This window comes from Neomonachus schauinslandi, chromosome 3, assembly GCF_002201575.2.
Source record: "Neomonachus schauinslandi chromosome 3, ASM220157v2, whole genome shotgun sequence".
In the NCBI taxonomy this organism is placed as follows: domain Eukaryota; kingdom Metazoa; phylum Chordata; class Mammalia; order Carnivora; family Phocidae; genus Neomonachus; species Neomonachus schauinslandi.
In genome coordinates, this window is record NC_058405.1 from 142,042,556 (window position 1) to 142,069,909 (window position 27,354).

Genomic DNA, 27,354 nt, shown 5'->3' on the forward strand with positions numbered 1-27,354 from the left:
ATACATCACAGAAAAAGGCTAATATAAACAACTTTTAAAAATTAAGGAGCAAAAAGGCCAAAAGTATTATAGAAAAATAGGCAAATGATATGAAGACAATTCACAAGATATTTAAAATGGTCCTTAGACATGAAAAGATGTTCAACTTTATTCCTAACTTTTAAAAAATACAAATTCAAACTATATTAATACACTATTTCTCACCAATAACGCTGGAAAATTTCTAAAGCATGGAAGTACAACCTGTTGGTGAGGAAAGCCACTTTCATACACTGCTGGTAAACATGAAAAATGGTAAAAATTCTATGGTAGGCAACTTGCCAATACCTGGTAAAACTACACAGGCATCTACCCTTTAACCCAGAAGTCTACTTCTATAAAGTTACTTTCAAGATACAACATGTACAAAATTATTTCTTGCAGATTTAGTGACTGCAGACATTAGCAACAATCAAAATGCCCAAACACACAATGGAGTTTTATACAGCTATAAAAACAAAAAAAACCCAACAAAGCAAAAAAAAAACAAAAAAACAATGAACTTTCTATGAAGTGATTTTCAGTATATGTAGCTAGGTGAAAAAAGCAAACTACAGAAGACCTTATATTGTATGTTACTTTTTATATAAGAAAGGAATTTTAAAAATCCATAGTTCTGTTAATTTTGCCAAAAGAAATGTAAGATAAACCAGAAACTAACAGAATTGATACCTATAAGAGGGATGAGGTGAAAAGAATACTGAAGGAGTTTTTTTTTGGAAACCTATTTATGTTCTATACATCCAAAAAATCTAATTAAATCAATGAAGATAGAGGAAAAAAAAAATCTAAAACTGAATACAGAATCAAATGAATAACAACTATTAGGAAGGGGAAAAAAAAAACTAATCCCTATAACTTTTGAGCATAGTACTTGAAATGTATTTTAAGTTGAAATTCAAAATACATTGAAATTTCGGGACGCCTGGGTGGCTCAGTAGGTTAAGCATCTGCCTTCGGCTCAGGTCATGACCCCAGGGTCCTGGGATCGAGTCCCGCATCGGGCTCCCTGCTCCGCGGGGAGCCTGCTTCTCCCTCTGCCTCTGTCCCCTCTGTCTCTCATGAATAAATAAATAAAATCTTTAAAAAAAAAATACATTGAAATTTCAAAATTTCTTGTATATAAAATGTAACATTCAATATAAAGTCTTCTGCACATTGTTTTTTTGTTTGTTTGTTTTTTCCCACCTAACCACGTATACTGAAAATCACTCCATATCACTTCATGGGGAGCTCACTGTTTTCTGGTCTAAGGGGTCAAAAAAAGGCAAAAACAAACAAAAAAAAACCTGCCAACAAATCTTGAACTCATTTTGGTAGGATTATTTTTCATAGTGGTATGGTCACAGCTATTCTGAAACTCTCCTGGGACTACTGTATGATTGAGCACGTGGACAAATGTGTTGCTGTTGGGAGCCAGAGTTCTTCCTATGGAAGAAAGGAAATACAAATATGGAAAGGAGATAAACAAGGAAGACAACTGGATTAGAAGAGAATTACAGTTATCTATATAAAGTCTGATTTCTAGTCAGTATTTCCTAGCTCTACTGCTGCGAGACCCTGGAAGTTATGACATCCTAAGAGCAATGTGCATACCCTACAGCCAGATTTCGGTTTCCCAATACCACTCCCCCCACAAAAGGAACACCAACTCCTTATGGAAATGGCTGATCCCAGGGCTGGGGCAGTCAAGATACGATAGAAATCTGGAATATCCTGTTGTGCCAAAAAGTGAAGAAATGCTCCCAAATTAATGGAAACAGGTTGAAAGAACATAGGAGCCAGCTTTAAAGGGTTCCTTGAAATGTCTTCATTTCTATACCTCTGAGGAAACTCCGTTTGTATAAAAGAGAACTGCTTATCTCTCTGCCTAAACCTAGCTCCCTCATGAACTTCAAGGCACTTGTGTCTACCAATGCAAGAAATTAGAGTCCTCGTTCTCTCTTGATTCAGCTGTACCAACATCAGTTGGTACATGTGAAATAGGACAATGATGGTAATAATGATGAATTCTGTTAGTATTTTAGTATATATTCTGTAGCCCCTCTCACCCTCCCCTCTGAGAAGATGATGCTTAAACTTACTTTTGAAGGGCTAAAAGGTTTGGGAATGTAAATTCTAGAGAAGCTCAACAAAAACTTAGCAAGCTATGGGATAAGAACAGTTATCCTTTATTGAGTGCCACTGTTTGATACACATTATACATTTAAGTATTGCAATAACCTAGCTAGGCTGGCATTATCAACTTCATTTTACAGATAGGAAGCCAAAGACTTAGTGAAGTTATGAAGTAAACTACACAGCTAAGTAAGTGGCTAGGAACCCAACCTGATTACACAAAAATCCTATTGGTCACAATGACTCATTCATAAACCCAACAATGATAGACTTTTCATTCATTGAAGTAAAAGGAGGACAAAAAGAAGAGCCAGCCATGCTGTCATCTTAGAGTGATCATCCTTTCCACCCATCTGTTCTATCAGGACTAAATCATCACCCTAGTTCTGACAGACTGATTAGTATCCATGGTAAGCAGTTTAAGCTTCAAAACAACTTGGGGAGTTGGAACTCAAAAGTCTTTATGCACAGCAAAATGGAAATATTTTTGATATGATGGACACTTCTGAATGAAGAACAACACTTTCTGGAAGAAAATCACTAGTAAAAGCTAGGCATGTATCCTGTCAGACTGTTTTCAACCTTCCAGTCTTGCTGCTCCAAATTTGGGGAATAGGAAACCCTCTCCCCTTAGATTGCACAGGGGCCTCTCCTTTGCCAAGATCAAAGTTTCAGTATTGCCCGGCCCTCCCAGCTGACCAATTTCATCAGATTCTAGTCTTCCAGAAGTTCGTCAACCTACATGGCCCATTGATGTCATCCCTGCCAGTACTACCACAGACTTTTAAAATATACATACTTGACAATAATATATTTAGGTCCAAATATATGGCACAGTCTGTTACGCTTTGCCTTTTAAGAAACCAAGACTACTCTTTTAAAACAATATATTAAGGTTTTAAATCTTTCTTTGGGGAGGTAGTGGGAGTATAGTGAAAAACCGATGGATTTCTGAGTTAGAAGAAACGGGCAGAAGACATGAACAGATATTTCTGCAAAGAAGACATCCAAATAGCCAACAGACACATGAAAAAGGGCTCAACATCACTCGGCATCAGGGAAATCCAAATCAAAACCTCAATGAGATACCACCTCACACCAGTCAGAATGGCTAAAATTAACAAGTCAGGAAACAACAGATGTTGGCGAGGATGTGGAGAAAGGGGAGCCCTCCTACACTGTTGGTGGGAATGCAAGCTGGTGCAGCCACTCTGGAAAACAGTATGGAATTTCCTCAAAGAGTTGAAAATAGAGCTACCCTACAACCCAGCCATTGCACTACTGGGTATTTACCCCAAAGATACAAATGTAGGGATCCGAAGGGGTACGTGCACCCCAATGTTTATAGAAGTAATGTCCACAAGAGCCAAACTATGGAAAGAGCCAAGATGTCCATCAACAGATGAATGGATAAAGAAGATGTGGTGTATACACACACACACACACACACTGGAATATTATGCAGCTATCAAAAAAAAAAGAAATCTTGCCATTTGCAATGTGGATGGAACTAGAGGGTATTATGCTAAGCGAAATAAGTCAATCAGAGAAAGACATGTATCATATGATCTCACTGACATGAGGAATTCTTAATCTCAGGAAACAAACTGACGGTTGCTGGAGTGGTGGGGGGTAGGAGGGATGGGGTGGCTGGGTCAATAGACATTGGGGAGGGTATGTGCTATGGTGAGCGCTGTGAATTGTGTAAGACTGATGAATCACAGACCTGTACCTCTGAAACAAATAATACATTACATGTTAAAAAAAAAAAAAAAGAAGAAGAAGGTAGTAGGAAGGGGGGGAATTGGTGGGGGAGACGAACCATGAGAGACTATGGACTCTGAGAAACAAACTGAGGGTTCTGAGGGTTCTAGAGGGGAGGGGGGTGGGGGATGGGTTTAGCCTGGTGATGGGTATTAAAGAGGGCACATACTGAATGGAGCACTGGGTGTTATACACAAACAATGAATCATGGAACACTACATCAAAAACTAATGATGTAATGTATGGTGATTAACATAACATAATAAAATAAAATTTAAAAAAAGAAAAAAGGAAAGAAAAGCATGGGTTTGAATCATATTCTACCACTTTATAACTGTGTGACCCAGTGCAAGTCAATTAATCCCTCAGAGTTGTTTTCTTAGCTATCTGCAGGGATGTTAAAAATCTTGACCATGATCAACGTGTTACTATCCAGATTAAATGAGTTGCCTTATGTTAAAAGCCATCTGGGACAATGCCTAACACACACCAGACAAGCAATATATTCAGTTCACTTCACCAACATTTACTGAGTTAGGCAAACATTTGTAACATAACAAACATTTACGGAGTACTTACAATATGGGAATCCCAATTCCACATGCTTAAAAAATCTGTGCTCAGTAGAGCTTACAGTCTAATAAGATATCACCTACATATGCCAACAATTAGAATGGAAGCAACCACTTGTTCTCTCAGAGGTATGAGAAGTGCTACCAAACTGGAAAGAGACAAGTGCCTGATTTTGCCGTGTGGCAAAGCTAGCTTTGCAGAGGTTTCGCTGGGTCCACCACTTCAGCTGCAAATGGGACTTCACTGGGCAAACAGAAGATGATAGATAAGTAATCTTTGTCACTTACTCAGCAAGTGGGAAGACTGTGGTACAAGAGAACTTGGCCTGACATTAGATGCTGCAGAGAGCCCAGGAACACAAGCACACAAATAGGCTTCACTTGTGCCCACCTCTTCTCATTTCATTATAAAAGCAACTACAGGTGTATAACTAGTAGAAACAGAAGACACACTTTTTCAAATTTCACAAGTTTCCATTTAAGGTAATTTTTCAAAGGAAAAAATAGGTGTTTTCTCTTTAATGATGATAAGGGCAAAAAAAACGGTTGATTTGAAAATCCTATCACCATGTTTCAGCCTGTAGCCATCACAAATATCCATCTACCTGCCTCAAACAGCAACAAATATATTCATACAAGATTACAATTCCTGGAGTTACACATAGTATCTATATAAATAACACACAATTCCATTAGCATTAATGATAGTCTAATGAATGCCAGGGGGCTTAATAATTTGTCACTTAATATGAAATATTATGTATTTCCTACTTATGCATACTGTGAGGATGCTGCTTTATTACTTCTTTACTTCATTTCTTTCCAGTGAAAAAGTTGTTAAATGACAATCCATTATACTCTCATCTAAAGACTGATGCAACTTTTAATCTCTCGTGTAGGTTTACAGCATTTGTGATTTGCTTAGGAAACTCTGCTAAACATAAAGTCTAGAAATCAGTCACAAACCATTATTTTTACATGTGTTTTAAAATTCCTTTTAACTAATAAAAAAATAATTGCTATCTTTTTCATAAGGGCATGCCAAATGCATTTCAAGGCATCTGAGAAACCTCAATAATGGTGATAGTCATGATGAGGAATTCTTTTTTAGGATTAAGAAATGCATTATAATGTCACTGCTCACCCTAACTATTGGGGGTAAGAATCTAGAGTTCTGAACCATAATGCGGGGCGGGGGGGGGGGGGGGGGGACACTATATAGTGAGACTCTTCAAAACAAAACAATATAGCTCTTTCCTTCTAAGAAAAGGATTTAAAGTCTTTTTTTTTTTTTTTTTCCAGGACAGAGTCTAAATTGTACAGTAAATAAAATATACTTAACAAGTGTAGAATAGGGCGCCTGGGTGGCTCAGTTGGTTAAGTGACTGCCTTCGGCTCAGGTCATGATCCCAGGGTCCTGGGATCAAGTCCCACATCAGGCTCCCAGCTCGGCGGGGGGCCTGCTTCTCCCTCTCCCACTCCCCCTGCTTGTGTTCCTGCTCTCGCTGTCTCTGTCAAATAAATAAATAAAATCTTTAAAAAAAAAAAAAAAAAAAAAGAAGTGTAGAATATACCACTGACCTGGGAGGTGATAACACATCAGTTAAGGGTTCATGTTAAGGATTCAGACAGATCTGGATTTATTCCCCACTCCTCCACCACATATCAGCTGTTTAACCTCAGATTAGCAAAAGTTTAAACTATTTTAAGTCTTAGTTTTCTCATGTATAAACTAAGAGTTAATGAGTATATTAAAAATTTAATTACACTATTTGTTGTCATGCATTATTTTAATTCCTCAAACCTCAAAACAAAACTCATAATATTCCCCTTTTTACATGAGAACATATTTGTAATTCTTGCTACTATAAGGATTTGAGATAATTAATAAAAATTACTTACAAAAGTGGCACATAATGCTTAATAAATGTCAGTTATTATCATTAAGATTTAAAATTTTAAAATGACTTCTCCATAATCTACTAAAGGAAGAAATGTTAACTTATCTATTTAACAGCATGAAAACTTTACGTAACATATTACTGGAAATATTTAAAGAAATCCTTATTTAGCCTTTGAATATAATCACATGGTAAATTGTGACAAAGCGTACCTAAGTGTTTTCTCCAGAGAAGGAATTTAGTTACACAAAAGGAACAGGCAAAAGGACTTTTATCTAGCACAAGAATTTGAAATATATCAGAAATAACTTGAGAATATACCTCTTAGCCCTGTTCTCAAGATACTCTGTCAATGATTGCAGCAGGGATTAACTTTCTTCTATAAAATACCAATTAGTTGTTTTAAGATATAATTATCGTCAATTACATGCAAAAACATATTCCTCCCTTAGGATAAAAGTGCTACAGAGGCCAATAAGAAGCTCTTGGGAAGATGGTCCTGTGTCACTCATGCCAAGTACAAACAACATTATGAGCATCTTTAGAACTAATTCTAACTTGCTTCAGCTGAAGGAGTAATGGTTATGAATCAGAGCTGATGCTAGTAAGAAAGAAACTTCAGGGGGCAAGAGAAACTTGGTATGTTTCTGTCGGTCTTTACCAGGCTCTTGTAAACCAATCCCAAGGTCAGAATCTTGGAAAATAAGTGATAATCTTCTATGGCTCAGGAATAGGTATTGGCTAACCTTTAAGAATATTTAACACAGCAGGAATAAGAAATACCTATAATTAGTCCCTGCAAAGATACCTTTGTAAGTGTGGAGTACAGAGTTTTACATATGTTCATTAAACCAAACTTTTGTTCAGATCTTTGACATCTGTGGTTTTTGGCCCTGACAACACATTAAAACCTCAAAGACCTTAAGAACACTAACGCTTGATCCACTGAGACCAGTTTAATCAGAACCTCTGAATTCTCAGAATAGGGAAGAGCCAAGTCCTAAGGAGAATGAATTTTGTTAAAAATGAAATTCATATATATATGCCATAGCAAAAATGTTATCTTTTTCAATTGTACCCTATTCTTTTATGTTTTTTTTTATTTATTTATTTATTTATTTATTTATTTATTTTAAGAGGTGGGGAGGGGCAGAGGGAGAGAGAGAATCTTAAGCAGGTTCCATACCGGATGTGGATCCAACACAGGGCCCAATCTCATAACCCTGAGAGATCATGACCTGAGTCAAAAATCAAGAGTCAGACACTGGGGCGCCTGGGTGGCTCAGTTGGTTAAGCATCTGCCTTCAGCTCAGGTCATGATCCTGGAGTCCCGGGATCAAGCCCCGAGTTGGGCTCCCTGCTCACTGGGGAGTCTGCTTCTCCCTCTCCCTCTGCTGCTTCCCCTGTCTGTGCTCTCTCTCTGTGTCAAATAAATAAAATCTTAAAAAAAAAAAAAAAAAAAAAAAGTTGGATGCTTAACTGACTGAGCCACCCAGATGCCCCTAATATTTTTTAAATCTTTTTTAATGTACCTACTTCATATTCTCTGCTTATTCTAGCATGTGAAGTTCTTGGAGGGGGGGGGGTCTACTGCTCAAGTTTGTTATGCCTGGGTACTCTTGTTCACAGTGATTTTTTTTTTTTACACTACTATTCGCTGGAATGAAACAATGGCTCAAAAATGTCAAACTGATTCAAGATAAACAGTATTTTTTACTGTACATTAAGCAAATTTTGCATGAGCTCAATGTTTCCATACATTTATGTTTTCAGTTAGAAATCTGATGAAATTGGAGTTTGGTTCAAAAAGATTTTTTTAATATGTTAATATCCTTTGAAGAGCTAAGTAGTATGACTAATCATTAAGAATTTAATAGAAACTAGGTTAATTTCACTGTTTTCTCTGAAGGTCCAGCTAGAAAGCAAAAAGTTCAAAAAGAGAAAAAATTCCCAAACTTTGAAGTAAACTTTTTTAACCCAATTTCAGTCTTTGATTCGATAAAATATATTTTCCCTATCTGCAAACTGATTTGTAAGCAATATATAAAATTATAGAAAGGAAAAATACATTAAAGTGTATATTTAATAAGTAAGTTTTACTGAAAAGAATAAAATTACATGGACAGTCTCTGAGAGTTCCAAAACTACGGTTGCCATAGTGAGTGTATATTCTGGTAGCTCAAAGACATCAGGTCTCTGTGTGCCCAGCAGTCAGCAAAACAGACATGCACAACAGGTTAAAAATGCTATGAGGTTATCATCCCCAAGGATGACTGAATCAGAGATTTCCCAGTGCTTTAGTTTTGGAAGCTTTCTTCAAACAAAGCCTTATTCAGTCCCACTAAATATAAAACATATAAATTAGGAGCTACACTTGCCCAAGGTGAGTGATAGGTGCAGGTGGACTCCCATCCAGGAGGCAAGTCCTGGATAATAGGGTGGTAACCCTCCAGAGCTCAGTTTGAAACCACTACAGGAAGCAGACATCATATGACTTTTGTTGAACAGAGTACTTCCAGTGGGACTGGACTTTGATATTTACATACAAATAAATTGATACATATTTAATCAGCATCTATATAATTTTAATATATACGGATAGTAAAAACATATTCAAGAGTGACAGGCATAATCTTGATGTCCTACTCAACTGGTCATAAAACAGTCTTAAATTACATTTTTAGTGCTTCACAAGAGAAACTATCCATATTTCAGACATAATGCCTTTGCAGAAAATAACTTATCCCTAAGGAGACAAGTGTTGCCAATTCAAATAGCGCACAATGAAATGTCTGAAGCTATCATACATTTGATATATAACCGCTTATTTTTAAATAATCATTATGTTGATCTTCAGTTTATTTTTCCTTATAAGTACATCATTTGGCAGCATATCCAAGTAAAACTTCCTATCATTCTGTTCTCCTCTTAAGAAAAATTCTGCCTGATTCATGATAATATAATGGATATAGCTTGGAATAAAAAAAAAAAAATTCACCATAATTTTCTTACACAAGAGAACATGAATATTAAACAAAATCTATGTTTTAGGAAGCCCTGGCTATTGCTATCAAAGAGAGCATCCTTTGAAGACCAACATTATTATCCCATAGGAAACAAATTTGACATTTGGGGGAAACTAGGGAAAATCACTCTTCTTAGGAATAAAAAACAAGCATTTAAGTAATTTTTCCATTTTCTCTATTTTTCATAGCTGAAAACTGAGGGAGGCTGTTGAAATAGAGAGCAGGCTGTTACGTTACAAGGGCAAAATGTACTCAATTAAATATGGCTTACTGGGACACCTGGGTGGCTCAGTCAGTTAAGCGTCTGTCTTCGGCTCAGGTCATGATCCCAGGGTCCTGGGATCGAGTCCCACATCGGGCTCCTTGCTCAGCAAGGAGCCTGCTTCTCCCTCTGCCTGCCTCTCCCTCTCTCTCTCTCTCTGATAAATAAATAAAATCTTAAAAAAAATATGGCTTATTTATATTTGCCTACTTCATGAAATTAGCACTTAGAAATGGAATGGAAAAATATAAGATCAGAAGTAACCCCCAACCAGATATGTGCTAAAAATGCCTCTGTTATTTGTCTCTGGGTAACTATTAAATATTACAAGTAAATTAGCAAAACCTAAATATAACAACAAAATTCAATGGTCTTATTTTAGAGGTTTTTTTTTATTTATTTTTTATTTTTTTTAAATATTTTATTTATTTATTTGACAGAGAGAGAGAGCACAAGCAGGGGGAGCAGCAGGCAGAGGGAGAGGGAGAAGCAGGCTTCCCGCTGAGCAGGGAGCCCGATGCGGGGCTCGATCCCAGGACCCTGGGACCATGACCTGAGCCGAAGGTAGCCGCTAACTGGCTGAGCCACCCAGGTGCTCCTTGTTTTTGTTTTTTAGACCATGACTTCTGTTTTGTTGTTCTGGCTTTTGTCTTCTCTGCCTTTTTTTTTTTTTTTTTTTTTTAGAGAGAGAGAGAGCACGCATGAGCCAGGCAGAGGTGGGGTGGGGGGGTGGCACAGGGAGACAGAGAATCTTAAGCAGGCTCCACACACAGCCAGAGCCCAACTGGGGGCTCGACTCAAGACCCCGAGATCATGACCTGAACCAAAATCAAGAGTCAGATGCTTAACCAGCTGAGTCACCCAGGCTCCCCTTCTCTATTTTAATATATGAGTATCACCCAAGATTCTGTATTTAGCCTTTTTTTTTTTTTATAACTCCTTACTACTTCTTACAAGCTTTCATCGTGCCCATCACATCAACTCTTCTTTCCTCCTCATGTATTCCTCTCAAAACACCAGCCTACTAAACATCTCCAACAGGATATTGTAATATATCCCAAATGTGTCTTGAACAGAACATCTTTCCTTCAAATCAACCAGTGTTCTGATTTCATTGTTCTCTTTAGGACACTACATTCTCCAAGTTACTTGGTCATGAGACTTCAGAATTTTTTTTTTAAATCTTTTTCCTTACTTCTTCAACTTTCTGCTAAGTCCTCCACTGGAGATGAACCAGTTCACTCCTCTAAACTCGTTCAGTTCTGAGTGTCCCTGAACATCACCTGAGGGGTACTTTGTTTTATTCTTTTTTGTAGGGTACCTGTCAGAAAGCCTATGAATATGGGGGTACCTGGGTGGCTCAGTCAGTTAAGTGGCTCACTCTTGATTTTGGCTCAGGTCATGATCTCAGAATCATGGGATTCAGCCCAGCATCAGACTCCATGCTGGGCGTGGAGCCTACTTAAGATTCTCTCTCCCTCTGCCCCTTCTTTCTCTCCCTTCCTCCAAAAAAAAAAAAAAAAAAAAAGCCCATGAATATGCTTTAAAGTATAGGTTATAGTTTCTAAAGAAAAGGTTGGCTCTGGGTCCAGAGAACCTTGTAATTCACCATTTCCAGGGAACCCAAATATGCAGAGTCTGGGTCACACCCTAATTGAATAAAAATTAACATGGCCAGTGTACACACATGCTATATTTAAAGGTTGTGCATGTTTATCTTTGTATCACAGGTATAAAAAAGGCAGAAAAAAACAAATTACTTTCACCATAGTAACTATATGTTAGGCTTATCAGTGACGATATACTAGCCTTATTCAATTGCGTTTTTTAAGATTTTAATTTCTGAATCAATGATCAATGGTGATGCCCCTATTGGTCTGTTCATATTTTCCTCTCTGTCTCCCAGAGCAAGAGTGCTCTACACAGGCATATATCTCATTTATTTTTGTATTCCCAGCAATTAACACAGGGCCTGATACAAAATGTGTGTTGGATGAATTAACCTAATATTGCCTATTAGTCAATAAAGTTACAGTGACTTTTCTATTACTAAGAATTAAAAAAGATACTGTGCTTAACTGTGTTTTAAAAAACTGAAATGTAAGAGGACTTATTTTCAAATAAAAATTGAAAGTTTTAAGACTCCTTTATAAATATAAATGTAAATATAAACTTTAATCTGGTCACTTTTTGTCTAGGTCTTAAAACTTCAGATATTTGGGAGTTGCCTTTTTCTTCCTTCTAGTGTTGCCTATTTGTTCTTTCCTCAAAAATTCATTACATCTTGGTGCCTGGGTGGCTCAGTCATTAAGCGTCTGCCTTCTGCTCAGGTCATGATCCCAGGGTCCTGGGATCGAGCCCCTCATCGGGCTCCCTGCTCAGAGGGAAGCCTGCTTCTCCCTCTCCCACTCCCCCCGCTTGTGTTCTCCCTCTTGCTTTGTCTCCCTCTGTCAAATAAATAAATAAAATCTTTAAAAAAAATTTCATCACATCTGTTTCATTGCTCCAGTTCAAAATATAAGTATGAATATTTGAAAATAATTCTTAATATCCAAATATACTATAATTCTAATTGTAAGATGAATTAGACTAAAGGAAAAACCAGCTGAGGCTTTTCATTTTTTCTTCACATTTATCTTCACAGAAAAAAAAAGGGGGTGGGGGGGAGATGTAGAAGACTGGCAGGAAAAAAATTCCACTTGCTGATTAAAGACATCATTCAAAATAAATCCATACAAAAATGTATTCTTTTAAATCTGATTTTGCCACAGAACCAGTTAAAAGCAAGGTTTGGGAACTTAAAATAGTGATGTCTAACATTCAAACATAAGTCATTTATATTTTTATGATGTACATTTCTATGTATTGCCCTCTTCTACCCCCAGCTTAAACTTAAGTCAAGTCTCGTGCAAACACAAATTCCTTGGGTAGGGATTTTTAAAAAACTGGAAATCAGCAATCACCATCTGCCAATCCTGATGCAGTGTAGCAGGGAATAGGGACAGTGAGTGTGAGACGGGAGGATAATCCAAAATAGACTCAACTCTGCAAATCAGAGCCGGAGAGGACCAGGAAGAACAATCACCCTCATTCCCTCAAGAAAGACACAGGCCCCCCATCCACTTCTGGAATGAGGCTTGAGCCAATGTGCTGGTCTCTCAGTTGATAGGCACTTTATTTTTTTTTTTTTAAGATTTTATTTATTTGTTTGACAGAGAGAGAGACAGCGAGAGAGGGAACACAAGCAAGGGGAGTGTGAGAGGCAGAAGCAGGCTTCCCACGGAGCAGGGAGCCCAACGCGGGGCTTGATCCCAGAACTCTAGGATCATGACCCGAGCCGAAGGCAGACGCTCAACGACTGAGCCACCCAGGCGCCCCATCAGTTGATAGGCACTTTAATGAACACACATGGATTTGCAAGCATAAAAAATATATATCTCTCAAGAAAAATGTTCTAAAACTGTAACCTTAAAAAGGAAATGTTGGTATAATATAAAGTTTGGTAGAGAGATTTGGAGTTGTAACCACGCATTTGTATATAATGAAATCGACACAGGAATGTCTCTGTAGGGCATGGAGATGAGGAGGAATTGGCTCCTCCTACAAGACCTGCTAAGGCCACTTGGGGGCAAAGTCATTCATTCAGACCATCTTGGTTGGGTTCCTTTATTAGAGGATTTCAACCCTGTTTTGTTTGTTTGCACTGGTTGATTTCAACTGTCAGTCTTTTTGTTTGAATCAGAAAAATCACTGTCCTGCAGGAAACTTGCCAGAGAATATGACCTCATATATTTCACAATCTCCAACTCTTATCAAAATCATTTTTTTTGGTTTTTTCCAACTCTTCTCAAAATCAAAGTTACAAAAAGTAACATTCCCTGAAGATTACATACTAAAAGATACATAAATTTATTCATCTCTGTAATTTTCCTAGATTTTAATCCTAGACCAAACCAAAACATCATTCATTAAGCTGGAAAAATATTTGGGCAATGTTTTGTGTGTGTGTGTGTGTGTGTGTGTGTGTGTGTGTACATGTGGTCTGTTTTGTTTCAATAAGCCCCTCTACTCCTATAAAATTGCTTTTACTAAATTGAGCTTTCTTGTGATGTCCTCTGGCTTATTATTGGTTTTATGGGTGAGATACATGCAGCAAGTTGCCTCTTAAGTCACTCTGCCAGCCCTTCATAAGCCCCATGGGAGAAAATTTTCTCAGACCCTCAGTAAAAGGAAGAGCTTTGCCTCTCCTAATCAAATGGCTTTCTTATTTTATAGACCATGAGTCTCATGAGTACCTCCTGCCCAAAGAAATTTAATTCTACTGAACTTACTAATTTTTTCATTTTCACTTAAACTTTTTAGAATCTCTTCTCACATGAATTTAAAATAAAACACTATAAAAAACCCACTGTTAAAGTGGAATGCTTTTAGTTAAATATATATATTCACTGTTTCCAGAGACATGAACTCTACTATGGCCTCTGTCGTTTCCTGCCTTCTTAAAAGAATCAGCTCGCCTTGAAGGTCCCAGGGGAGCTAACAAGGAAGCATGGGTTACTTAGTAACAGGGTCTCCTAGTTTTAATATGTCACTTCAGCTCCTGTCTATGGGCATAACCTTATCAGTTGGTTGCCCTTGGCCAGCTTGGGCCCTCAGTCTTCTTGATCAATGATGCCTGGCCTGCAACTTTCTAATATCATCACGTGGCTGCTCTTCATCTGGCACCCCCCTCTGCCCTGTGTCACCTTACACCAAACTGCACCATCAACTACACCAGCTGCCTCTACTCTGATCCATCTGGCAAACAGAAAGAAATGGGCTGAAAGGAAACAAGATTTACAAATGTATGAGAAAAAAAAAAAAAATCAATCCTGAAACTCAGTTGATTATATTTTAACTAGATATGTTCTAGAAATCTAAATTGCATATTTGTATTCATGCATTTTATTTAGTATGTAAAATATAAATGTCATTTAGAAATTTCAGATACACTAAATTCATTATAATATTTTTAGTACATATATTCTCTGTCCTCTGGATATTAACCTTTAGAAAAATCAACCCTTATAGACTGTTGTCCTCAAGCCACCCAGTACATATACACACTTACCATCAGTACATATGTGGAAGGAAAATAATTCTAATAGAAGCTCAAGAGACAGGAATAGAAAAATAAGTATGCTTTCAAAACCAATTCATCTGAACTAAATTACTTAAGAACTGTGTTATTTCAGATTATCAAAGCTTCTTCATGGAAGTGGTCATTCAAAAGAATTACTGCCCAACTCATTCTAAGAGCCTAGCTTTAGCCTGATACAAGGGAAAAAAGGTACAGATAAAAGATACAAGGGAAAAAAAAGAAAAAAAAAAACAACAACAGAAAAACTACACACCAACATTGCTTATGAATATTGATATAAAAACCCTCAAGAAAATATTAGCAAACCAAGTTCAGTAACATATTAAAAGGATTATATACCATGATCAAGTAGGATTTATTTCTGGAATGCAAGGATGGCTCAACATACCAAAATCAATGTAATACACCACATCAACAGAATGAAGGGGAAAAAAATATGATCATCACACCTATGTAGAAAAAGCAGATACCAAATTCAATTTTCATGAAAAAACACTCAGCGAACTAGGAAAAAAAAGAAACTATTTTCACATAATCAAGGATTGTTGTACTCATAAATACAGTATCATGTTCAGATTAATAACCTACAGCAAGTAAACTAGACTCAGTAAAAATTCCCATGAAGAGTACTTACCTGCCAAAATTTTCTTGAATTGTTTAAACCATACGTCACAGTGGTCTTCACTTAAATTAATAAGATCAAGCGTAGAATCTTTTAATTTATTTTGGTCCTTTTTCAAACAAATGAAGAGTGTGATACCTAATAAAGTACCATTTCCCTGCTGCTTAGCAGAATAACGTCGTTTCAGTTTGACAGAGAATATGTCCTTGACTTCAATAAATTCTTCTTTACACTGAACATCATACTTGGAGTCACCTGAAAAAAAATTAAGTTTTCCAGTCAAAATCACTGTGTCCGTTTCTTCTATGTATCAATAACAAAAAGTGAAAACCCACAAGATCTTTATCATGTTTAATTTTACTGATTGTGTTTTGTGTCAATCCCTGTGTGAGTTGGGGAGGGAAGAAAAGAAAAACTGGGTCTATTTTCCCAAGAATGAAAAAAGAGAAAATGGCATTGAGTCCCTGTCACATTGATGTCCCAGGACATTCAAAACCTGAAGATATTCAACAGAAGAATTTCAAGAACTTAAACAAAGCAACATTTCAATAATAGTAAATTAGCATCATGCAAGATGCTCCTTGGCCCTCATTGGGACAGGAAAAAATAATGGGAAGAAGACAATTCCCTAACAGAAGTGAGTTTATAACAATTATGAAAGGCAAAGTATAAGGAAAAGGATACATACATTCCAGGTAAAGTAAAACGTGTAAAAAGGAAGCAGAGTAAGATTCCTATATGACACTGTGAATCCCTGCCAGTCTAGAAAGATCGATCCACCTGAATGTTACCACAGTCAGATTATATTTTAGAGTGCCATGAAATTTTACTGGCTATGTTTAACCACAGGTCAGAAAACGTGTTTTGTGGTAAAAGACCATTTCAACGGACTCTCAAAGTCGGCGTGTTTTATACTTTTCAAGAGTACTTCTAAAATTTCTACCCTGGCCAACACAGAATCACAGGGACTGGTTAACTCTCTGCCTGAAATAACTAAAATGGTGTGCAGGATACATGAAACATGGAGGTACCCCAGGCCAGTGGTCCCTGAGAGAGGGCAAACACAGGTACCCCAGGAGCGCCCCAGGCTACTGCCTACAGAGGGTTTCCAGGCCACCGTGTAAGTAGGGAGCCCTGGTGGAGTCTGGTTGTCTCTGTGGGTGAAGCAGGAAGGAAGAGTCCAGGAAAGCCACAATGACTGAGTTCACTAGGCCAATTACTGGAGAGGAGAAAACTGCAGGGAAGTGAATTCTGCAGAGGTCCCCCTTGAATCTTCAGCTGAGTATATATGGCATATGTGAGAGGCCAGGGAGAGAGAACTACCCTAAGGACTAAAGAAAACAATGCTTTACACAGCAAAACTCACAATCTCTTTCCTTCAATCAAAAATCACTCAATCAAAAAAGCAGGGCGCCTGGGTGGCTCAGTTGGTTAAGCATCTGCCTTTGGCACAGGTCATGTTCTTGGAGTCCTGGGATGGAGCCCTACATGGAGGCCTGCTTCTCCCTCTCCCTCGGCCCCTCCCTCCCCCACCCCCAGCTTGTGCTTTCTCTCTCTCAAATAAATAAATAATTTTTAAAAAATCACAATGCATGCATGGGGTGCCTGGGTGGCTCAGTCGGTTGAGCATCCAGCTATTTCAGCTCAGGTTATGATCTCCTGGGTCATGAGATGGAGCCCCATGTCAAGGTCTGCACTCAGCAGGGAGTCTGCTTGCTGATTCTCTCCCTCTGCCCCCCTCCACTTGCACTTGCGCCCTCTCTCAAATACATCTTAAAAAAAAAAAAAAAATCACAATGCATGTAAGAAAGCAGGAAAAAAATGACCCATGGTAAGAGAAGAAGAAGTCAGTAGAAGCCGATGCAGAGAGAATCGCAGGGCAGAGCAGCCACACAAGGCCCTCCCTCAGCTCCCCTAGTCCTTTCTCAGACACGTTCTTCTCCACTGGAGCAAGGACTTCAGGTGTCTAAGGAAGTTGCTTCCCTGCATTCTCAGAGTGGGCCTCTCCCAACCATTCTGCAAACTATGCCCGACTGTTCCTAAAGCACACAGACCATGGAAAAAGAAACAAGCCCTTTTCTCAGTGTTCTGGTGGTGGGATAAGGTGAACCCCAAGTCAACTTGTTGGGCCTGACATTTCCTTAGAAAGCTCAGGCTTCAAGTCTGTGTATGGCGCACTTCCACTGTCACCCAGGGACATATGGCCAGGGTCCGGGCAACACTTGGGAGGGACAAGGAGATCTTACATCCTTCTACTACTACCTTCAAGGATGAAAGGAAGCAGGCTTGTCAAAGGTGCTCCTTCCAGGCTAATCTTGTAATATTGATTATGACCTTGTCTCTCACACAAATTTAATTTTTTTATGTAGTATAACATACAATAAGAGCTCCAAGGAAGGATGAAAGGAAACCAAGAACCACTGAGGGAAAGAAAAAAATGGAAAGGATGAAATAAAGTCCTCTTTTCACTGGAAGATCTATATTATAATCTGAATTGTTTACCCTGTTGTGTGCTTTACTTTGGCAGTAAACAATTCAATGACTGTTCTAATTTAAAGCCTCTTGTAAACTGAAAATTTAAAGATACTACACCAACATCCAAGATACAACTTAGTAGTAAAAACCAGAAGAATTTCTGGAAACAGTACAGGAATACTTATTATCACTCTTACTATTCCCAATTATTCTAGTTAATACTATGTGAAAGAAAAAGAAAAGACAATGGTGGAAGGGGCCGAAGGGAGACTAGAATCATAACTTTTTACAGATGATATCACAATATGCTTGCAAAATCCACAAGAATCTATTTAAAATCACTAGATCTAATAAGAATACCCAGAAGGAAGCTGGTTACAAATATATCAATACCCAGGAAGAAGGCAGAATGGGGATAAAGAGATCCCATGCCAAATAGCATATTATACCTAGGAATAAATTCAGCAAAATGATCCTGGACTTGTGTGGGGGAAAACTGCAATCCCAAACATACTGAGAAACAAAGAACAGAACAAATGGAGACCTATTAAGTTTTGAGATTACATTTTTTCCATGCCAGTATTCTCAGTATTAAATAACTACTTATAATGCTATTCCAATCAAAATCTCAATGTTATTTTCTTTGATGTAAGGGGCAAGGAACCTAATCAAATGATATGCAAATCTTCTTGTAATAAATGTATTATATTAATGAAGAAAATGTTTTAAAAGTACAGTAATGAGGGGGGAGTATATGCCTGATCAGATATTAATATTTTGTAAAGCTGCAATAATTAAAACATCTAGGAATAGATAAAAGAATGGTTCAAAGAAATTTGTATACATTTAAAAAGTCACTAATGGGATAATGGTGGCATCTAAGCTCAATAGGAAATATTCAGTAAAAGGCGATTTAGAACGGGTTGATCTTTTGAAAAGGAAAAGAAATAGAACCCTATTTCATAATATAGACCAGTATTTCTAGAATAGAAAGAACTTTATATAACCATAAATTAGTAAAGCCCTAAGAGTGACAGTAAAGCAGACATACAGAGACTGAGATACTTCACATAGAAATTATTCAATGCCTACCTGAAACTAATAAAATACCATATGTTAATTATACTTCAATAAAGAAAGAAAAAAATTATTCCATCGCCTATAAAGACCTAAAGAACCACAAATTGATGTCACAAGCAGAAGCCAACTGGGCAGAAATAACTGCAACACATGACAGTTAAATAATCTATTTAATCAAGAAACAAAACACTTTAGTGGCAAAGTACATAAAAGACCCAAGCAGGCATTTCACAAAAGAAGAAACGCAAATTGACCAATAGACATATGAGAAAGTTCAATCTAATTAGTAATCAAAGAAATGCAAATTAAAACAACAAGATACCAGTTTTTGCCTTTTAGACTGGCACAAGATCAAAAACATGCTCGGGGATGGTAGGGGTAAAAGGAACTAATCCCAGCACTGGTGGGAATGCAAAAATGGTAACTGCTGGAGAACAAGTTGGGAATATGTATCAAAAGATTTCAAAATGTTAATTGCAGCAGTGTTTATAATAACAGAAATATTTAAAGCAATGTTCCTGTTCTTCAATAGGAGAATGGTTGAATCATAGTTTTCTGCAGCTCATAAATAGCAAGTCAGAACTCTAGAGACATTCATGGCAAGAGATATGAAGAAGTAGAATAAAAGCAAGGTACAAAGTAATCGGAGGGATTTAATCTCACTTTCATTAAAAAGGAAAAACAAACTCAAGTGGAGAACATACAACAAACTTAATACTGGTTACCTATTAAAGAGAAGTATGTGGATATAAGAGATTAATTTTTTCCTATAAACCTCCATAACTTCCCTCTCTGTAATCAGCATTACATTTATTATTTTTTAAAATGTAGAAAAGGAAAAATGCTTTAAAATACACCTATTTTTGGTCCAGCAATTTACTTTCAGGAATGTACCCTAAGGGAATAAATAATATGCACAATTTAGCTAAACGAATGTTTCCCCAAGCATTATTTGCATGAAACTGAGAAACAAACTAAATGAGTAATAGTATTGGTTCTATAAAATCTATTCATATAATAAAATGCTATTCAGCCATTAAAATGTAGAAATCGGACTAGAAAGGTGTCTAAAATAGCACAGCATATTTCCATTACTGTTTTGTATATATTTATTGAATACATCATGTACGTGTATATATTTTCATATGCACATATATGTGAATATGCATATAAAAACTTGGAACAGATTGTGATTTAGTTTGCATATATGAATTTCTAATTTTTCTACAATGAGAATATTTCTGTAATCAATTGAAGAGGATGGTTTCTTTTGCTCATCCTTAAATAGTTCCTAATCATGTTAGTTGTTTTTTTAAAATTCCATTCCCTTAAAAGGATAGCTAATATTTACTGAGCACATGCTCTATGCCAGACATCGCCCTAAGCCCTTTACATCTATTATCTTGTTTAATCCTCACAGCAACCCTATGAAGCGGATGTGGTTTCCTAAATTAAAAGAAATTCAGGACAGACAGCTTAAGTAACTTGTCCATGGTTATACATCTGGTAGGGGCAGACCCAAGATTTCAATCCAAGCACTTTGGGGGGTCTTAACCAAAACTCCTTAAGAACACTGGGCCAATATAAACACCTCATCTGACCCTCTGGACCCATTTTTTAAATCTAGTGAAACCTAAAACACCAGGCAAACTGTCATTGTGTCTCTACCGGCAAGACAATGAATGTGTCCCTTAACAGAGCAGTACTTGATCAGAGACTGAAGTGCCCTTCGGAGAAATGGGAAGTGAGACTGTAGCAACCAGGAGCTCACAGAGTGAACATTCTCAGAACCCCTGTAACTCTGATTCCTAGTTCCTGCTTTCCTTGCTCAGGCTTCTCATCTCTTTTCCTGCATTTGCCCACAGATTCAAATTTGGGGTTTTTAAGTGAATGGTCTCTTTGCTGAAGTGACAAGAAGAAACTAAAAGAAAGACCTACAGGTTCAGAGCAAACGTTTACCTTTTATTTGAAAGGAGAAGAAGGATAATTGATCTGTGAATAAAACTTAACAAATTTCTAACAATAGACGATTGTTCTTCACCCTTTTTCTCAGCAGCTCTATCAATCTCTCAGGTACCAGTTTCCTACGTAGAATTTCTGATCTGTTATTTCTGCAGTGTTAATCATTTACGAAAGTAAATCCACCCAGTTTTCTAAAATGGGATTCATTTAATTTTGAATATAACTGTTTCCTAACACTTGAAGATGTGTATAGTATTACAGCTTTTACAGAAAACTGTTTTTTCATTCTGAATATGGTCCTCAGGAATAAAACTTGTTAGAATTCTGTGAACTTGAATTTAAACTGTTTTTATTTAAAGGCTTGGAACTGCCTAACTATTGTTTAATCAGACAAATCAGGTATCAGATTAGGTGGTGCTTTTCTAGGTCTTTGTTTTTGAAGTTCTTAAGATAAGAGCAGTAGACCAGCTGGCTCTGTGGGACAGCGGAACACTGGTTTCCCAGACTTGAAAGAGAGCGAAAGCTAAAGGTTCCTCAGGTTTCTAGGTGGAAAACCCTGAGGCTAACCCCCCAGTGAAGGCTGAAGGTTCTGGAGATCATCTGATAGGATAAACTGAAAAATCCAAGGTCATTGTGTCTCCTCAATCCCCACTCCAAAACACTTACTCTTTGGGACACACTTAGAATACACAAATATTTATGAGAAACGAGATTAAAGGGGAAAAAACCATTCTGAGAGAGAAGACTATTGCTATGGGTCTATAAAATCGACCACTTCTCTATACCCTTTTGTAGTAATATCTTGAGAATAATTCAGACTCACTTTATTCTCCCTGTCAACCGGAAAAAATACTGCTTTTAAATTTATAAACGCTAAAAAAATTTTGGTCCTGTATCTCTGCTTAAATTTTCATCCACAAGAGAGCTACTTGGATCTGCATGCTAGCCACCGCTGTTATAATACAACCAATTTCCACCACAAATAAAAGCAAGTGTTTTCACAACTGTATGCAAAAGCCACATTTCCATGTACAACCGAACACAGGCAGACAGCATGTACAAGAGGAGTTTAAAAAAAAAAAAAAAAAAAAAAAAAGGAACAAAACTTTGGGGCATGTATTTTAAATGCAACTTTAATTTTACCTTAATGTTAAGAGATCACTTTATTGGTGAAAAATGTGGAATAAAACTTCATCCATAAAATAATATCTGATAACAGTAGATAAAAATATGGAAATCCTCTGTATACTTTTTTTCAGGTTATGAAAACATAAACCTTACAGATGACATACAATTTTTCTTTGTGGCATGTGGTTTATTATTTGAAATCTATTGGTTCATTAGTATCATATTGGTTATAGCTAGTTGTTTCAGAACATTAACTGTCCTCTCACATTACTTACAGAGATACTGGGGACCATCTGTTCTTGCAAGGGATTTAAGTATATGTCTATTGGATATCATGCTATTTATTTAATTCAGCACCCACTTCCTATTGTTGTATTTTCTTCGGGGGAAAAGTCAATTTAATTACAGGGAATAAAGATAACCTCTCCTAGCAGGTTACCCCGTCACCATGAGAGCAAAGCAGGACCTGCTCAGAGTAGGTTACAGTGGTTAACAAGAAGAGTAAAACCAGCAACACTTAAGAATATTTAACAAAGGTTTAACAAAAATAGAACAGTGAATGGCACTTTTAAAAATATTACTGTAAGCCTAGGGCTTGTCTAAATCAATCTTGGCACATCTGTCTGATGCAGACCGTAAACAGGATTAGAGCTGGATTTATCTGCTTGGCGCTAATTGTGCTCACAGTTTCTGCACATGTCCACTCTTTAAAATACTGCCTGAAAAACAGGTCTGCCTGATAGATGGCTCCCACAACATAGTGTATACACACGCTTATGCTATATTAGATGGTTAAGCAATGTGATGTCTAACAATTTTTTTTTTGGCTCTTCAGAATTACTTATCTAATCCCCTAATTAAAAATACAAAATTCTGTTTGAATACACCACATACTGAGATAAATCTATGAAGCAGGGGACCAATAAATTTGAATACACTTTAATTGTAAGAAGAAAACACAATTTAATTGTCAATAATCAGGTTAAACCAGGGTTTAAACAAATAGGGCTGCTCCTGTAGTTTACTGAAAAACCCTCACAATGCATTACTATCCTCAAGAATTATGACATAACATTTGTTAGCCGAGAAAGTTTCTAAATATGTACACATATCAAGAGCGACAAGAAATAGCATTCTTATCTAGTAAAAAAAAAATTATACAGGAAATTTTTAACTTATCATTTACAGGGAGAAACAGAAACTGCCAATCCAATACCCAAAATTCACATTTTTATCACACCAGATAAAAAATTAATGCTCAGTTTCTGTCGGCAGTTTTTTCTACTTATTTTTATCAAGTGTAAACAGCTTAGATACTTTTAAGAATTTAAGCACCTGGAGGGGCGCCTGGGTGGCTCAGTCGTTAAGCGTCTGCCTTCGGCTCAGGTCATGATCCCAGGGTCCTGGGATCGAGTCCCACATCGGGCTCCCTGCTCGGCGGGAAGCCTGCTTCTCCCTCTCCCACTCCCCCTGCTTGTGTTCCTGTTCTCGCTATGTCTCTCTCTGTCAAAAAAATAAATAAAATCTTTAAAAAAAAAAAAAAAAAAAAGAATTTAAGCACCTGGAGATACTTAGGTATTTCTTTTAAGAAGTCCAAAATGAACTCGTCAGTCAAAAAAATAAAAGTATGTCTTTGGTTTGCAGATTTGAAACACAGACAACACGTAATTCCTTATTCAAAACAACATTTAATGTCTAAGATACAAAGTGATGTTAGCAATTTTAAATTACTTGGTCTGTTTAATCAATCATGAACACCACATAAAACTGATACTTTAAAAAAGCATAAAATTGAAAATTCAGGTTAACTTCCAATCATAGACAATTTTCTGTTCTAAAGCTTTACCTTCATATGTAACTTATATCTTGGCGAGCTTGTAGAAATCAGTTTTCCCCTAAATCTCTACCATTATAAAAAGGTATGTCTATACTTTTACTGTTATTTTATACATACAAATAAATCATCAGGAGAAACTGGCAAATTAGGTCAATCATTTCAACACTTAAACCAAAACACCTATCAGCAGTTCTCAATGTAGAGTCTCAGAGGTTCTACAAGGTCAAAATGATTTTTATACTACTACTAAACATGCTAGTTGCCTTTTTCTTTTTCTTTTTTTTAAGATTGATTTATTTATTTGACAGAGAGAGAGAGAGCACAAGCGGGGGGAGCGTCAGGGAGAGGGAGAAGCAGACCCCCTGCCGAGCAGGGAGCCCGATGCGGGGCTCGATCCCCGGACCCTGGGATCAGGACCCGAGCCGAAGGCAGACGCCTAACCGACTGAGCCACCCAGGCACCCCGCTAGTTGCCTTTTTCACCACGTTGGCATTTGCACTGAAGGTGCAAAAGTGGCAGAAACTCTGGGGTCAGCATGAATCAAGGCAGTGACACTATCTTTTACCAGTAATTCTTGCATTCTTCACCAAACCTTGAACTCCCAGTTTAAAAATAAAAAGGTCCATTTTGCTTAACTGCCCTTGATGAAATAGGAACACTAATTTTAAAAAAATCTCTACCCTGGGGGGCAACTGGGTGGCTCAGTGGGTTAAGCTCCGACTCCTGATTTCAGGTCAGGTCATGATCTCAGGGTCATGAGTTTGAGCCTAGCGTGAAGAACTGCGCTCAGCAGGGAATCTGCATGAGAGTCTTTCCCTTTCCCTCTACCCATGAATGCAGGCACATACCGCTCGCTCTCTGAAATATTAACAATAAGTAAATAAAAGTAAATAAAAATCTCTACCCTGGACTACATTTCTTTTTAATATTATGTGAGATGAAATGGGAAATATGCATAAAGCAGTTCTGCTACAAATGAAAGTGAGGATTCTCTCCAGGAAAAGCACTTATACAATTTGAGTTGCAGTTGAACTAGCTGGTTTTGTGGAAGACTATTTTTACTTCAAAGATCGACTGGCAGACAGACTATGGTATTCAGAAGTATTTGGCAAACATTTTCTGGGAAATGAGCAAAGTGAGCCAGTCACTCAAGAAAAACAACTAAAAATGTTTGTTGTACTAATGACAAAATTCAAGCTTTAGAGCAAAAATGAAAATTTTACAAAACCTATATCTATGACAATGAGCTTGACAGCTCTCCTATACAAGAATTTTCTCATGAGACTGGTGGTCATATTAATATATCTGATATTTTTTAAATATTGGGTAATATAATGTGTCAACATCTGGCAGCTCTATTTAACTTAGTACATACACCAAATTTTCCATATAACCACTGCAGGATGTTATAAAATCATGCATGAGTAAAAGATTCAAAGTGCAAGAAAGATCAATAAATTTTCAAATAGACTACAAAGGTTCATTAGAATGTTTCCAGATTCAAGATTGTCACTAACCTTAATAAACTGGCACTTAAGTTCTGTTGTAGTTTCAAAGAAGGATAGCCACAATTATCTGAAAACATTAAAATACTTTCCTTCTTCCAAATACACATCTATGTGAAAATGGATTTTCCTTATAAACTTTAACCAAAACAACATATTCACAGCAGATTGAATGTAAGCACAACCTTGAAAACTCAGCTGTCTTATATTAAGCATTTTATTAAAGTCAACTAAGTTTTCTATTAAAGACATTTGAAAAAATCTAAGATAATGAAGTAGCTTTTATTTTAGAAAATATTCTTAATAAAATATTTTATGCTAAAATGCAATGGATTTATTACTGTTATATTTAATAAATACTTTAAATGTCTAAGTCTTAATAAGTACCAATGAGTATAATTTATATAAACAAAAGCTCTTTGTGGTTTTCAATAATTTCAGACTGTAAAGTGATCCTGAGACTGAAAAGCTCAAGAACCCATGGTCTGTAGTATGGTGAGCATAGGTCTAACCTTAAGAAAATGTAGCCTAAAGATGGCATGATTCATACATTTCATCTTTAATCACCTTGAATCAAATATCTAAAATACTAGATTATTTTTAGACTCTGCTTCAAGTCCCTATTACATCTGAAACCTAGCAAAATAAAAGCACATTTCAAAATTTCATATTCTATATTTCATAGTCATTGATCACATTCTAAAGCAGACCTTATCATGCAATGTGATTGGGTTTGGTCATTTTCACTTCCGTAGGAGCACTAATGTGCTCCTTTCATTGGGACTATTTATTCCTCAACTTTATGACCTACTTAGATATTTGCCTCTGTCTGTATTTTATATCTCCACTTCCGTCTCAATTCCCTAGGAAAAACATTTATAAACGGCACCAATATAAAATAGGGCCTTGACATCAAAAACTAATGATGCAATGTATGGTGACTAATATAATAAATAAAAATAAAATAGGGCCTTGATTCATCTTAATCTCATACTCTAGTCATTTGAGGGGCATTATCAGTTCAGGTATGTGTATCAGTTCATGTGATATACAGTTTATATACATCACTCCGGATGGCCTTTGTGCAGATACCCCTTGAACCTCAGAAGTATGGTAATTGGTCTTTCTTTTTCTATTCTCAGAAAATCATTTCAACAGTATCTTAATTGTCCTCCTCGTCTCTAATCTCTGTATCCTAGCACCCAGCTCTATGCTTCAGACACAGGCTTGGCTTCCAATAAAAGTTTGTCATTGACTATCTTTACCATCAGTCAGATAATATCTCAATCATACTGTATGCACTTCAACCTCTGAACCTTTGCTCCTTCATTTTCCAGCAAATGGAAGGTCTTCTTGACTCCAGTCTTTTCAAACATTAACCGTCTATCAAAGCACATTAACAAACATCCTTCATTTCCCAGTCCCTCTGAGATCCCATGGCCTGGTACACAGTTGAGATTCAGTCACATATCAGAAATTCCTAACCTACCAGAGTATGAAGGCACAAAGGTCTTTCAAAGCCTTTTAAGAACTTAAGTTATATTTTTTTTCATACTAACTAAATGATGGTTCAAAAATGGTAATGGGGGGAGGGGCCAAAGACGAGACTGTAATAGTTTAGGCTAAGCCCAAAAGTTTATTATTTCAACATATTTGAACACCTGCCATATTCCAGGCACTTTTGTGTGTACGTTAAAGTCACTCTGGAAAACAGTATGGAGGTTCCTCAAAAAGTTAAAAATAGAGCTACCCTATGACCCAGCAATTATACTACTAGGTATTTATCCAAAGGATACATAGTGATTCGAAGGGGCATGTGCACCCCAATGTTTATAGCAGCAATGTCCACAATAGCCAAACTGTGGAAAGACACCAGATGTCCATTGACAGATGAATGGATAAAGAAGATATGGTATATATATA

General features: G+C 36.9%; 1 protein-coding gene across 1 annotated transcript in view; it reads right to left on the bottom strand.

Moving 5' to 3' along the window:
* CERKL (ceramide kinase like) overlaps positions 1-27,354 on the bottom strand; it is a 110,739-nt gene that overhangs the window by 52,283 nt on the left and 31,102 nt on the right. Inside the window, exon 2 of the mRNA XM_021703046.1 lies at positions 15,457-15,699. Within this exon, the coding sequence (XP_021558721.1) occupies positions 15,457-15,699 (243 nt within the window). The remainder of the gene's footprint in view (positions 1-15,456; positions 15,700-27,354) is intronic.